At 41.4% G+C, this 15,893-nt stretch overlaps 1 protein-coding gene across 1 annotated transcript in view; it reads left to right on the top strand.

The window, feature by feature from the left end:
• The first annotated feature begins 4,222 nt into the window (after positions 1-4,222).
• ACER3 (alkaline ceramidase 3) overlaps positions 4,223-15,893 on the top strand; it is a 59,689-nt gene continuing 48,018 nt past the window's right edge. Inside the window, exon 1 of the mRNA XM_067311941.1 lies at positions 4,223-4,362. Coding sequence (XP_067168042.1) covers positions 4,260-4,362 — 103 coding nt within the window. The 5' untranslated portion in view covers positions 4,223-4,259. The remainder of the gene's footprint in view (positions 4,363-15,893) is intronic.

Here is a 15,893-nt window from a genome sequence, read left to right on the forward strand (position 1 = left end):
TTTGCAGAACTTGTGAGTATAGAGAACGTGATAGGAGGTTAACTGGCCTCAAACCAGAGAATAAAGAATTGAACAAGATTTACCTCACTCAACTTCAGCCAGCCAAAAAGTCAGACACCTACTGTTCAATTAAGTTGCCAAAGCATAGACATTTACGGCTGTTGGACACAGAGGAGCTGAGGCAGCCACATGGGGTATGACAGCGGATCGAGGGAAGACCCACTGACCGCAGGGCATCCTGCCTCGCCTTCACCTGCTGCTCCAAAAGATTCTCAAATGACACTAGATACTAACATGTAAGGAACCGAACTGAGCCTCTAGGGCAGGATCCAATTTGAGCTTAAGACACTTAAATATTGCTTACAAAGTTCATGCAAGTCACCTTCACACTGAGATCTGTGTATGTAAATTAGCATGCAGAAAAGTTAGCTTGCTATATTTTTCCTGAGTAGAAAACTGTTTACAAGTGTAAATGATGAATTGTAATGTCATTTGCTTTTTGTTTTTTAAAGCACAAAGGCAGATTGATTCCCAGATTCCTTTGAAAGTCAATGGGATTGAAGTACCTGCCCTTTGTGCTTTTGGAAAGTCTCCCTCTCTTGATAGATCCTTTTTGGATATTCCAGGTTAAGGTGGTGTACATTTAGTACAGATGTTTTGCAGCTGATAAGGTTGATGACTGGAAAAGTTACTAAAACAAGCTGTCCTTCCACACTTTTCCCAAAGCCAACTGCTTCTCCCAGAAGAGTGGCTGAACAGTAGGTTTATCTTCTAATACCAATTTCAGCCCTGTAAATTAGGGCAAACTGACATCAATTTCGTTCTGCGCTAACATATTGCGTTGAAAGCTGCAGGTGCTTGGAGACACTTACACACGCTGTCTGCTTTCAGGGTAGTAACCACTGGGTGTAGATAATGCTTCAGCTTAATCCACTGCTACAAGCAAGCTAGCATCCTGAATAATTTGGTAAAATGGGATCTGCTGTGGATGTAATCATCTGACTGAGCTTTAGGTTTGAAAGGCAACAGGCTATTTGGATACCTCCAGGCTAGAAACCATCAGGTTAGCTTCTGTAGGAAAAGGATGGAGAAGAAAAATGTTTCCCTAAAATCTGCTTTCAGGACTGGATATAGAACTGAACCATCCTCTTCATGAGAGAAGTTGGGGTTGTGGGTGTTAAACCAAAAGGGAATCAATGCCTGATATCTTCATCGTAACATTATTAGAAAAAAGTAGTGAAGACATCTTCAAGATTTTGTGTCAAATTTATCTCCCCCTTTGCATGCATATACTGATGAGAGGGAACATGTGAAATGTTCTCCAGCATCTGAAGCTGTAATGAGTTCTAGTCAATCAGTTTTTTTGGTCTCATTTTATATAGAAATTAAGCAACCAGCACCACAAGCCATGATAAAGTGTTTTCACAGAGCAGACAGAGAGAAAAAAGTTCTTTAACAGGGAGGTGCCATTTTCTGAATTTCACAAACACAGAAAAACATAGCCAAACATGCAATTTTTGAACACAAGTTTTTCCCAATCCCAAGCAAAAATATGTTGCATCCACAGACTAAGTTTGTAGGACCTATCCCTCTGGTGGTGTAAACTGACACGACTCTATTAACTTAACTGATCAGGTCATGAGGTTTCAGAGCCACGCAGAATAGTATAGAAAGAGGATCCTTTGCCACAGGCAACCAGGAGATGCCACAGGGAATTACTTCACTGGCATGTGAAGTACAATTTTAGTGACACTGAAAATCAGTATTTCATGGGCTCTATGTTTGTTTTTATATTTGTTATTTCAGAAACAAGATATTCCCTCGATATGTCTTATAGATCATGCAAGGAAAAGCTAACACCTGGGCACAGACATTAAGTTTGACTGTCTAGTCAAACGGACTACATTTAGATGCAAATAACTTCAGGCTGTCACATTATATCCAGTACAGTAAATGTACACAATAACGTGTAGTTCATTACAGAGGAAAAGTATTGCTTTTAATATGTATTACTCTAACAGCTCAAACAGTCAACATTGGTTTTGTGGAAGATGGATTTACCTTTAGAAAACAGTTCTAGAAAAAAAGTGTGTATATATTGGTTTGTGGTTGTGTGTTCAATAATATCCTTCTGAGAGTGCAATGGCTGAAGGGCTTGCCAGACTTAAAAAATGGATATGCAACCCACGGAATAAGTCAGAAATGAATAGATATTGTGATGGAGAGTACTACAAAAATGCATCAAATAAAAAATATAATCATTCAAATAAAGGGCTAGCTATATATTTTTGTCTTTCTCCTTTCCATCTAGAAAAAATAGAGTGGATACCATCTGATGTTATTGTTGCTGCCTACTCCATAAACTTGTTAATTTATCCTGCTCAGTTCTAAATCAAGTTTCATTTCTGGCTTCTGCTTCTATTATGGTTATAAACCTTCTCATTTCCAGCATACACTTGGGAAAAGGAATAAACATCAATATTTTTATTTATTTATTTAAAATCAACTGTAACCGGATATTGTTCATGTTATTCATTCTTTACATTGTTCCTGTTTTGTGCTCCTGAATCTGTGAACGGGATTATTAATATTTATTTCTTTGGTTTTCTGACTACTGAAATTTCAAATTTCAAATTATTTTTTGTTAAGAGCTTTTAAGCTTAGAACAGTTATCCAATATGAGAAAAAACAGATGAGTGCCCTGCTAATTTCCTTACTATATACACAAAGTAAAACTGAACCTTCAAAAATCGAAAAAGCTACAATAGTAAAGTGCATCAGCCAAGCTACAATAATCTTCACAGTTTGCAGCCAGTCTTGTGCTTTTGAATCTGTTTGGTGCTTTTCCAAACCTCACTCTCAAAAGCCTAAATATGGGGATGATAATCTATTTCAGAAAAAAAAAAAAGCTGACAGAGCCACATGAAAAAAATTCACAGCGATTTTGACGATGTTTTCGCAATCTAAATATTTCATCATTGCCATCACTGATATCAATCTTGTTTTGAAGTCTAGGACTTCATATCACCAAGAAAAATGTTAAATGCATCTTTTCCTGAAAAAAACGTATATACCAACTGCACTGAAGTAGACAGGTTATTCTTCATGCGAGCAGGTGCATACATGGTGAAGCATTTGCATTTATACAAGGAAAGGTTTGTAATTAGATTCGATTTTGCTAGCTTACGGGAGACGAGGAGACACGAGATGTGGAAAAAGAAGCCAGTGTGTTTATATAAAAGTGTAATAAATTCTGACAGCCGGTGGGATGTAAGACCTGTGCACGACCCTCGAGATCCCCCTGACGCTTCTCATCCTCGGACCTTTCTCTGAAAATACATGACCTTATGAGGCTTTTACTTGGCCATTTTAGTCTTTGCCCATTTCCAAGTTTTCTCCCGTTCCAAACCTTTCCCTTTTTAGACCGTCTTTGCCTCTAGATGCAAACTCTATCCGAAAAGCACTTTGCATATGCTGCGTGTTAAGTATAGTACGCGCAGTAAGCACCGAAGAGGCTAAATGTGGCATCGGATCAGAGAAAACCCCCGTGTCGTAGGCAGCGCTATAAAAAACCCTTCTCCCTCCTCCCCGGCTGCTAGTACTAGAAACGCTCTCCTGCTCACACAAAAACACAAACTGAGAGCGCTGCCGTCCCTGCGGGGTCTGGAGCCGCTGCTCTGCACGGGGATGGAGGAAGGGGGCAGGAGGAGAAAAAAACATGAGGGGGGAAACCACCGAAATGACCCCGGGCTGGCGTTTTTTGTCAAAAAAAAAAAAAATCAAAGGGGGGATGACGAGGGACGCCGCGGCCGCTCGACGCGCTACGAGGCAGGCAGGCGGCCCAAACCGCGCCGATGTTTTTATTTCTTTTTTTTCCCCTCCAACTCCTCGCCTCACCAAAAAACAAAAACAAAAACAAAAAAACTTTTTATTCATGTTTGTCCCCCATCAAAATAAATAAATAAATAAAGCCCCACAGGCGGCGGCCCCGCGGCCAGGCCGGCGCTAGGCCGCAGGCCGTCGCCATGGCAACGCGCGGGCCCGGCTCCCGGCTCCTCCCCCGGCCGGGCGGGCCCAGGGCCGCCCCCTCCCCCCCCCCCCCCCCGCCTCCCGCCCGCCGCGGCCGCCCGGGCCCGGCGCCTCCCTCCCTCCCCCCCGGCCGCTGCCCGTCCCTTCCCCTCCCCTCCCCTGCCTTCCCTTCCCTTCCCTTCCCTTCCCCTCGCTCGTCTCGTCGCTGCGGCCTGGGAGCGGGCGCCGCGATGGCTCCGGCCGCCGACCGGCAGGGTTACTGGGGCCCGCCGACCTCCACCCTGGAGTGGTGCGAGGAGAACTACGCCGTCTCCTACTACATCGCCGAGTTCTGTGAGTGGCGGCCGCGGCCCCCAGGGGGGCCCCGCAGCGGGGCCCCCCCCCTCCCTCCCCCGCCCCCATGCCCCCTTCTTTCGTGAGGGGGGCGCATAGGGCCCGGGAGCCCCCTGCCCTCAGCTCGCCCCGACAGGTGAACAAAAAAATTTTTTTTTTTTTTTTACCTTTTCCTGCTCCCCTCGCCCCAAAATGTGCACCCCCCCCCCACAAACACCCTTGAGGAGGGGGTTGGCACACGCAAGGCCTTCGTCTGCCCTGCGCCTTGGCATCGGTGCGGAAAGGGCTCCTGGGGCATCGAGGCCGGGTGTCCAGGGCGCTTGGCACCAGAACCAGGGATGCCACAAGGATTGTGGGGGAAAAGGGGAAAAAAAGAAAAAGAAAGAAAGAAAAAAAAGGGGAGTTTTCGCTAATGTTTCTTGGGGCACCACTCTGCAAGGCGTGGCAGGCCAGCAGCTCCGCTCCCCTCGTGCGGAGGTGGGAAGGACTGGCCGGCCGCAGCGGGTCAAGCCGAGCGCCGCCGCGCAGGGAGAGCGGGGAAGAGGTAGATGTTCAGATCAGTTAATGGTAAGAGATCCTCCTAGGGAAGAGACGGCGTCGCCACGCCGGCCTTCGGGCGCTCTTGGCCTGGTTGCCGCGTTGCAGGTGGTGGGCCTTCTCCGTCGGGATGGCTTCGAGGAGGAGCACGAGAGCAGGCCCACGTTCTGCTCTCCAAACCCTGTTATTCAGGTTGCAGCCAGGAATTTGGAAGTATTCGAGCATCTTTTAGGAAAAGAAGGTGGTGCTTCAACTGAAGCCTCAGCCAGGTGCGCGGGGCTTGAGGTGGTCAGCAGATATAGTATGTTGTGGTAGTGGGTAAAGCATCCGAGTCCTCTGTCACTGATGCTTTGCTGCAAAATTAAATATTTTTGTGTTCTGTGCAGTGACTTAACAGGGAGTAGTGGTTGTAGTTACGTGCTGCCCTCCCAGACACCCCGTCTTCCAAAAGCTTTCATGCCTTCCAAAAGCTTTCACACACATAAAGATAAGAGGCTGCTTTTGAAATGTTAAGACTCTGGGAAACTCGTAGGAAAGTTGAACAGGTTGGTCTCCCCTCAAGTGCTTGGAGCGGGCGATCCGAAAAGGCCGCTCTCATAGCTGGGCTGCTTCGGCCATGCTTTGGGAGAGCTTGGCATCCAGGAGGTGGAAGGTTCTGGGCTGTGACTTCTGACTGCAAACACTGACATGGGTGAAGGACCAAAATGAATAGTTGTGAAAGAGGTTTTGGAGTGTGGGAATGGGAAGGAGTACAGCAGTCGAATAGCAGTAGCATGGACGGGGTGGGGGGGGAAGGAAGTTGTTATGTAGATTTATGGCTGAAAGAGGCAGGCCCCTTTAAAAAGGAACAAAATTTAATATTCGAAAACGGGTCATACACAGAAGTTTTTAAATAGAATGACAGTTTTGCAAAGCATATATTTTTATGCTTTCCTCATGGTAAAAAGTAATTTGTGAAATAATCTGCATAGGGAAGAGGAAGGTCTGTTACTTCCCCCATGTAAAAATAAATTTGACTGGTAGTGTGTGCATGTAAATTTTGAAATAATTCCCACATTGTTGGACATGTGAATTTATAGGTTTCATCCTCTTCTAGATTATGCAGGAGAAAGAAGACGAGGATGAGATTAAAGGTGCAAGGTAGAAAGGTGTTTGTTGTGAAGAATAAGGGATTAATTATATGGTATGTTTTCCACAATGGAAAAGCTGTTTTAAGACTTCTGGTCCCCCCTCAAGGTTTTAGTGTTTGGGACCATGGTTTGTTGTTCCTTCAGCTGTGCTAAAGCAATTCTGTGTAAGGGTTGTGCTGTAAGATAGAGCATTCAAATGGTCCAGGTTAAAAAGCAAAACAGTAAACAGGCCCGCTTTATTTTAGAGTTAGTTTAACATTAGATAGTTTCAGTGGTTATGTGAAGATGGCTTAGTTTATTACTAATAATAACAGCACTGTAAAGGTCAGAGAAAAATTTTTTTTTTTCTGATGATATGAAACCACTACATTTAAAAATTAGCTAGCACAAAAGGATTGGCAACATATCTTTCATAAAACAACCAAGGGTTCTTTTCCAACTTTCTCTAGAATACTGAATTTGAAGCTAATTATTTTGGAAGATTAGAGAAAGGTTATTCTGAAATCTAGTTGATTCAACAGAAGAGCTGGGAGTATATTTAGGGTCTGTGTGTGACCAAACTCTCTTCTGCCAGTTGCTCTGCCTGTATAGCCTCATTACTCTACCAAATTTTCTACTTTCTGGTTTGTTTTCTCCATTTGAATAATGGCGATGCTTGTCTCTCTCAAAGTTCTCATGGTGATTTTTGATGTTGCGGTTGATGGTACTGTTTTTAAAACTCATATACAGCCTATTTTATTTTAAGTGTCATGTAATTTATAGAAAAGTGAAAATCGGTTTTGGACTTCTCGCTCTCTTGGTAACAGCTACAGTGATGGTATTTTTAAATTTTTTGCATTAAATGTTTGTCACAAATAATTTATAAGAAACCATTGGAGGCCTGAAGCTTGAAAGATACTGGGAGGTCCAAGTCAAATATTGTTTTCTTTAGGTTTCTAAAGCATGCTGAGGAGCCAAACTGAAAGCTTGTCATGCAAATTAAGTCTTCATGCCATGTAACAATTTGTTTTTAATATGCTAATTTTAGTACAAATTGCTACATTGTGTTCCAGAAGCCTACGTGCAGTTCTTTGCCATTCATTCTCTAAAGAATTAGTAAATGACGGCAGCTAATCAAATGTATGTATTCAGAGATGTGAAGGTGAGGTAACGTGTTACAGTGTTGTTTCTATAGCACTTCATATTTGCATTCTCTCTTGATGTACCCCAAACACAATGATTCATACTCAAAGGTTCATGTTTTTATAACGAAAAATGCCTTTTTTTGCCTTTCTGAGAATGCCTTTTCTGCACCTAGCCAGTTTTCCGCCTTCATGGTGATGGATGACTAACTGCTCTACGTCTTTCTGTAGAATATTAAACCAATTGAAATTGAAAACCTGTTGAAAAGAATTATTTTACCAGCTTAACTGTGTTAGGTGCTAAAATGACTCTTACCCCTCTATCGTATGGTGTAGTAGTTAGTTCTTCAGGCTTTCTCAGGCGTTTGTGTTGACTCCTATGTGCTGGAGGGCAAGCAATATGGATGCATTTGTTTTGAACTAATCTTTTTCAGCTCCCAGTGCCTTTATGCTGAATTGCTCAAGCTCTTGTATACCGATATTAGCAAAATAATAATAAAGAAAACCCTACCCTCCTACCCAAGCAAACAGAACAAGGTCAAATGTAAGTGCTATTGTTAAAACACTAAGTGCTTAAATGTTACAGTGCACTCTTCTTTTAAAAGGGGTCGTGTTTCAGGTCAGTTTAGCCCGTGTGATGTTCAGTTTTTGGGGTCTGTTCTGATTTGAAAGTCTATATGACCAGTGGCTTACCCGTCTTGCATCCACTGTTATGACTGTAAGGAAGGTTTGTCTTGTAGAATATGAAGAATGAGTATAACTAACCTTCATATATTTCCTTTGTTGAAAATATTCTGAATAGCGTCATTTTAAACAAACACTTTAATTTCAAAGAAGCCCTCTGCGGTACCTGAGGGGTTTATAATTCTCAGTCAGGAAAACGATGGAGGTGGGGGGATTTGTTGATGTTATGAACTTAGCAGTGTGTTTCAGTGCAGATCAGACTTTTCTGATGTTTTCAAATATGTGAAATGCTGCCTTGAGCAATTGTTGTCCATGACTAATATGCACCGTCTACAGCATGACTGCTTCTGAGATAGTAGCTCCTTATGTTGACATTTACAGCAGAAAGCATCTGGAATATGGCTTCAGACTTCCCAGGGAATTGGTAGAAATTGCTTCTTTCTTGGCTGCTGATTCTGTGACAGGATGTTTTGCTACCTTCATATAAGAAAAGGTGTTTTCTATTACCAGTGTTAAATCCACTGCTTTTTATTTTTATTGAATATCTGTCTACCAGATCGCTGTAACAGTGCCTTCCTTTTGGGATCCTTATTTAGAAAAAAAGCAGATCGTGAGAATCTGCCTATGTTTCTAGTCACTTTTGTTGATCTTTCTTACATTCTTCCTATTTTTGTTATGGGTATACTGAAATAAGATGACTGTTACCTGTGTTGTTAGATGAGGGACATCTCATTCACACACAGAGTGCCATCAGAGCATTCTCTATGTTGCAAACAACAACCTAAAAATATTATTTTCTTAGCAGCACTCAAAAAAAGGCAATGTTCACTGAGCTGTCGACAAAGATACCTGCATCCCTGTTGTGCATGGGGACCATTTCTTTTGAACTACTGATTTACAAAATTTACTTAAAGTTAGAATAATGTCATTAATATTGAATTCTGACTGCCACATATATACTGTCACCCTGTCCTCTTGGATGTCTGGCTGTATTTTAGCTCTTTTGTCAGAGACCTTGGAAAAGGGCCAGAGATTGTTGGGTTAGGTATTATCCCTGCATATTAAAGAAAAAATTAAACAAAGCCAACTCTCTCCAGCTTACAAATGCTTACAGTGTATTTTATCTGTCTGTTCTTTCAATAATAAAGTGGTGGATGGAGGAAGAATCATCAGGATTAATTGGGTGTCATCAGGCCAACTGCCTAGCTGTGACTAAATTATATGAAGTCCTCGTGACAGATGAGTTCTAAACTGGGATTTAAACAAAGGCAATGTCATGGTCTTACAGATTTTTAAGGCTGAAAGGGACTAGAGTATGTAAGTTTAACAGCCTAATTGCAGGAAGCTACATCACAGGTTTCCTTTTTAAATTTATCAGGCTCCTTCAGGGAGCTCCCTCACCTTAGGGGACAGTATAGATGAAAAGGTAAAGGGAAAATTAAACTAATTGATGGTGGCTGTAAAGTCAAGTGGAGTATATAGAATGGTGCTTAGCTGTGGGATGCTTTTTAAGATGAACACTTTTCACTTGCTTTTTGTGCTGCGGAGAGAAAAAAAAGTTGATAGAGGGGTTCCTTTCTTCAAAGAGTAATGTAGCGGAAGTAAACTCATAAGGCAGGCAGATGGTCTCTACTGTCACACTTTCTCCTCTATTTAATAATTTGAAATAACTTTAAGTCATTGGCAAATGTCGCGTTATTTTTGCTTCCCTTCTTAGGTCACAAATGAATATACTTGATTTAAGCCATCAGATAAACTTGTGATGCTGTTCTGATGCCTTTTGCTGCAATGAATGAATTTTTTAATCCTTCCTTTTTTGTCTCTGTGGGTTTCTAATCTATGATGAAGCTTTACCTTTTACCTCCTGACAGCTTAGTTTTCTGTTTTTCCCCAGAATTTCATGGAAAGACAGGGTCAAAAGGCTTTTGAAAAGTGCAGGTTTGTCCAATCAACTAGCTCTCATTTATCCATCACGTTACCGATGTGCTTAAAACTTGCCGGATGCTGTGGTAATTCACCACATGTGTGTTTACCTACTAATACTTGTGTAGTTATTAAGTGACAATAAAATTCTTAAATATGGTTTAACAAAGCGTTTGATTACGCTATAATTAGCACTTCATATTCAGTTCTTGTACAGCTGGCAATTGGACATCTGCCACTCCAAATGTTAACAGAGCAGTGGCATTTGTACAATTTAATTTTGCTATGCGCAAAGTAAGGCAGAAAAGTTCATGAACTGCATTATACAAATTTGCAGAATATATAAAAATATATGTATTATAGTAAGGTAATACTACTGGCTTTTAAATGACTTTAAATGAGTTTTTAGCCACAGATAAAAACTACAGTTGTCATAATTGAAAGATAAAAATGTCTTTAGTCTGTTTTTTGTTTTTTGTTTGAAACTGATATTTGTGAAATGCATATTCCTTACTTGCTTGAGTCTTTCACAGAACAGTGGGGAAGATACTTTTTAAACAAAGCAAAGATTTAATAATCACTCCAAAAATGTTAAAAGGAACTCTGGGAATTCTATCCGGCCCCAGCAGCTCAGCAGTATGTGGTCATTTTATCTTGGAATAAATGCAAGTGCTAGCATGGTTTAATGTTTCTATAACTAGCTCAAAAGCCTAAAGGGAATCATAGAAAGGTTCATGGATCATGCAAGATTAGGAAAATTCTAAGAGTTCTTTTAGTTCAAAACATGTATCATAAATTTATAACAGTAACAGAGAACCAAGAATAATTTTTGTTTTTTTGTAGTGATTTACAAATGGTTAACAGCGGTGTGGGACTCTTTACACCTGCCTCAGTAATTACAACGATTTTTCAATCCCTTAGTGGAGAAGCTGAGCTGCTGCATGAATTAAAGGTGTTTGGTTATTCTGTGTTTACAGAAGCATCACAAGGAAGGAAGAAAGGTGTCAGGAAGAGAGAAGTTCCTAGAGAATGTTACAGCTGGAAAAGCAGAGAAACACTGCTTTAGTATTGATCTTCTACCGTTAATTGATTTGAATATCTGAAAATCCCCATGTAGGCAAGATCTGGGTGGAGTCACAGTGATTATTTTGCTGAGCACCATCTAGATGTAAGGTTTCAGACGCAGACTCCTTTGTCCAATTGAAAATGCAAATGTAATATATCCTGATTTTTTTTTTTTGTGCTATCTGAAAAGGCTAAAGTGTCCAATCAAGCTATCTTTTTCTGTCTTTCTTTTTGTTTCCCAATTAATTTGCTTGAAGAAATATGCTGCATATGCAATATGATCAGTGACTGAAAAACTGACGTTTGCTTGGTGATCAATGCAGGCAGCCTCTGCAGAATCATCATTATCTCCTTTGCGGCAAGGTCTGTAGATTTCCTCCGGCGAAGTATTTGCTCCAGTCCGTTTGGAGCTTAGGAAGTAGAACGAGCCCTCTCCGTCATTCATGCACCCCTTGTGCCCCCCTACCGGCACAAGGTTCATCTCCATTTCTTTGCCTTTCCAGCAACTGGTGACTCAGGCTGCTCTCCAAACTGCAGAACTTTCCTGAGGGAAATTCCAAACTTTATTTCAAAATCGAGCAGTTCAGCAGTGTATCTGTTTCCCAGCTGTGTCCCAGGGCTTTAGTTTATTTTATCATTCTATTTTCTTTTGGTTTTGCTGGGGAGAGATTATTCCTCTTTGGGCTTGTTTTCAGAACCTCGTGTCCTCGCTAACTTCCAGGAGTGACCCAGGAATGATCTGTACAGGGTCAGTGTCCCTTAAAGGATCTCAAGCTGGTTCTGTGAGCAGAGGACATTTTCCCTTGTAGCTCAGTACAAGCAAGGTTGCCTTGATTCCCCTCTCTAATCAGAGGAGCTGGAGAAGGAGACAAGAGTGTGGGCTGGTTCTTCTGGACAAAGTTCAGCCCAGTAGTTTGATATTTGACTTTCACGTTTGGGGAGGAGGGAAGGCTCAGTCATCTTTAGGCAGGAAAGCAGACAATCAGAATTAGAAAAAGAAGTGGTGCCAGAGGGGAGCTGGACAGCTGCCTGCCCCTAACAGTTTGCATAAGGTGAGTGAAGCCAGGACAGTGTACATAACGCACACCAGCCATGCCTCTCCCTCAGTTTCTTCCTTCACATCTGCTTTTCTGTGAGTCATGGGTGTTTGGCACAGGACACCTGAGAATGTTTTGTATGAATTCCAGCGCTAGTAGGATTTTAAGGTATCAACCTTGTGGTCATAAAATATGACCTTGGATGCTCTCTGATTCATACAGTGCTTTAATGAGCTTAGTATTTACAGCAAAGCTTCAAGATGCTACTACCCTGTAGGCTAGATTTTCAGTAACTGCTGATGTGGGTGATGATTTTCATTTGGACGAGATCCAGCATCCAAGAGTCAGATGCAGTATTAGGTCAAAGAAATAGTCTGGACAGCTGTTTTAGCATGGTTAAGCATTAGAACTAATCTTTTGGAGCACTGACAATCTTGGGACAGAGTGTGTCTGTCCCCTCTATTAGATGTGCCATTTGTTCACCTTTTTTTTTTTTCCTTCTTCCCTAGTCAACGCATTTCTTTGTTTAGGCAGAAGCCTGCTTCTCAACTGGAAAGCCTGCTACTGTGATCCCTTCTGATGGGTATTTTGACCTTACCATGAAGAAAACCAAGAATATCTGAAGAAATATTTGCATGTTGTCTTTGAGAAATGGGATCTGCAGACATGACTTTCTCTAAAGACAAATGGATCACCTACAACAGGGAGATAAAATGACCCAAAGAACTGAGTTTGTTGTCACGACATGGCATTCGCATTTGTTCTGCTAAGTAAAATAGGTGTCTTTTTTTTCCTCTATATATACTTAACAAAATTCCCTGTGTAAGAAAGGGCATGTTTGCACGATTCTCGTTTTGGACATGATTGCTCCTGGAGGGAGTTTCCAGTGCTTTCCTCCTGCCCGTGATTGCCAGGTCTAGTGCTGGCCCCAGCCTGCTCTGTGGATTGTTGCGCTCAGGAGGAGGAGTGTTTCAAGGCATATTTTTTCAGACAGTCTCTTCATTCCTCCCACAGGATACAGACATTTTTAAATCTTGTAGACTTATATATATGTATATAAACTCAGAGCTGCTCCAGGCCATATTTTGCTCATGAGTAGAAAAATCATGCCTTCATCTTTTTGTTTGTTTGTTTGTTTGTTTTTTTCCCCCAAGTCTTTTTCACAGTTGTGGGAATTACCCATAGAAGCAGAGAGGACTAAGTGTATGCAATGTGCTGACCATTGCGTGAGTAAGCAGTCTAGAAAACTGGAGAAGCAAAACTCTTTTCTTTGATTTTTCAATTTAGTAGCAGAAGTTTAGAAAGAAGTTTGGCAATGCACTTTTGTTCGTAGTCCCCTGTGCCTGCAGGTCTGGCTTCTGCAAATGGATACAGTTTAATGCCATCTCCATAAAGCTGCAGCTAGCAGCAGCAGTAATACCGGAGCTCATGGCTTTCTTTAGAAGTAGCAGAGTGAAAAAACAGATAAGCCTTGCCAGCTCGTATTGCTTGTACCTCTTTCAAACTGGTGAGTGGACTGTCTAACAAGAATAAACTCAACTGAATTGTGTAGATGCTTTGGAAAGTAGCAGAGAAATGTGCTGTGGTAATGAAATCATACAGCAGATGTTGTTTTTGTTCTCTTAAGCAAACTGCTGAGACTTGCATCTGTGATATCACAGTTACTTTTCACTCCCAGGTTTGGAACTTAGTGGCTGTTAAATCTTTAAAGGCCCAAGTTTTATGTTTCTGTGAGGCCTCTCTGAATATTGTCTTCAGCACAATGTCTAATGTCAGGATTCAGTTGTCTAATCCTAAAATTCTCAATCCATCCCAGTTTCACTTTCTGGTGTTTTTTTTCTTCTTTCTCTTTTCTAGGCTGCAGAAGAATAGTCCTTTTCTTTAAATACCTTCCCTTCCAAGCTCTTCAATTCTTTTTCCTGCCTTTAAACCCCTACATGCTAATTTCTTTGTCTTTTGTATTAATTCATATTTTTCTGCTTTTATCATATTTCCTCTACATTAGTCTCAAACCTGTCCTCTGAAAGTTTCCTCTACCACCATTTGTGCTGGGAACTCAGTCTGCTATGTGTTCAGTTTTCAACTATTTCATATCAACTTACTTCTGCCCCAGCGCTTGCCACCCACCATGTGAACTGTTTAGGTACTATCTTAAGTTTTATTTATAACAAAAAGACAGTGTTTAAAGCTTGAACCTTCAGTATGTCTTCCTGTATTTGGTTTAGATTGTGAAATACTTAAGATTTGGTCTTTGCTCTTGCTGTCTTTGTGCAGAAGTAGATTCATTCCCTGTATAGCTAAACAGCTTTTGCCAAGGTTTGTGGGCTAACAGGCAACTGCCAAAAATGTCTTTTCTTTTTCAAGCAAGAACATTAAAATTGTCTCAAAGTGGCATTTAGAGAATGACTGAAGAGGAAAAACAGAGTTGGGGTTAGAAGTTGCAGACTAAGCCACAACTTTTGAGTCTATGGTTAGTGAATTGTGTACAGTTGAAAGTTCTTGCTGGAGGTTGGGTATTTAGGAGTGAAAGAGAAGAGCCAAAATCATTTCTCAGATCAAATATCTTTCTTTTATTGCATATTCTGGGTGGCCCTAGGCTTTTAATTTAAAGGAGTCATGCGAAAAAGAAGGAAGTTAGTTGAAGTAGGGAGTTGCTACTAGTATTGCCGGGAAGAGGGCACATCACCAACCAATGTTCAAACAACTGCTGTGTATCTGAATGAAGCTGTGGTTGCTGACCGGTTTCATTATCCCTGTGTGCCTCATTTTACATTTGTCAAATAGCATCTCCACTTTATGTTCCTACTGTCCAAGTGGGCCAAACAGCAAAAGAATGACATGGAATATTAGTAGGACAGACTTTAATTATGATGGACACCCAGGGGGAAATCCACGGTGACAGCAAGAAAGGGAAGAAAGTGGGAGGATTTGGATTTCTAAGAAATGCTACCCAGATTAAATCTACAAATACCTGGAAAAAAAGCATAGATACATTTTTCTATGCCACCCACCATTCAGTCAGTGTATTGGGCTCTCTTAATACGCTGGTCTCTTATCTCAGTGCACACTGCATGGAAGAGTCCTACCAGCACCTCTGAAGTGATACCCACAGCATGTTCTGCCTCAAGTTGATATCTCTGTGCTGAAGACAGGAAATGCTGGGCTGGATGTACTCTGGTAGCTCAAAAACATCAGCTGCTGAAAGCTGTGCTTTCTGCTCCGGACAGAGCCTTAGGCTTAGAGGAGTTGGTGCAGGCACTTACATGAAGCCAGGATGCTGACAGCAGCTATGACTCATACAAGAAGAAAGGGGTTTGGAAGGCTCTAAATAAGATGAAAAGTAAATGGATGATCCCTGTAACATCATATTGGTCACCGCTTAGTTGTAGTGGTGGCTCAAGAGTAATCTTGTCCTTCTTGGCTGTTTCCTTCCAATCCAACATCATGTCTGTCTTAAAATAACATTTAAAATACATTTTATTTTGTTTTCCAGTAAAGGCTATAATAGCGGCAAATCTGCCCTTCAGCAATGAGCTTACTGAGTGTAGTATTTTAACTTTACATCATTTCAGCCTGATCTGTTTAGACTTTGATTGCATTTTCCAGCTTTGAACACTTGCTTTCAGTGCACTTGCTAGATTAATACTTCAAATGGTGTGCCTATGTCCGCCATTTTTACCTTAAATTTACTTGAGAAACCTTTCCAGGTGTACTTCAAAGTGATTGGTCTTCTTGCTATCATCTTAAGTGAGGTATCCTGCATGTTTGCCTGGGAAATGATGTTTTCTTTTCCATGAGGCTTCCCGTACTCCATGAAAGTAAAATTCAAAGGTAACTGGATGGCATATCTGCTAACTGTAGTGCAAATTTGTTTCTTGTATCCCAGTGACTTGTGGATATCCTGGATTGGAAAAAATATACTATTAAGGAGCTATGCTCCATCCTGTTTGTCCAGGTTTCTTTTTGAAGTCTTAAAAAAATGGCCAAGGGTAGATTCCACCACTTTTTTGACTTCCTCTAAGACTGTTACATAT

The sequence above is a fragment of the Apteryx mantelli genome, chromosome 1 (genome assembly GCF_036417845.1).
Source record: "Apteryx mantelli isolate bAptMan1 chromosome 1, bAptMan1.hap1, whole genome shotgun sequence".
Taxonomy (NCBI): Eukaryota; Metazoa; Chordata; class Aves; order Apterygiformes; family Apterygidae; genus Apteryx; species Apteryx mantelli.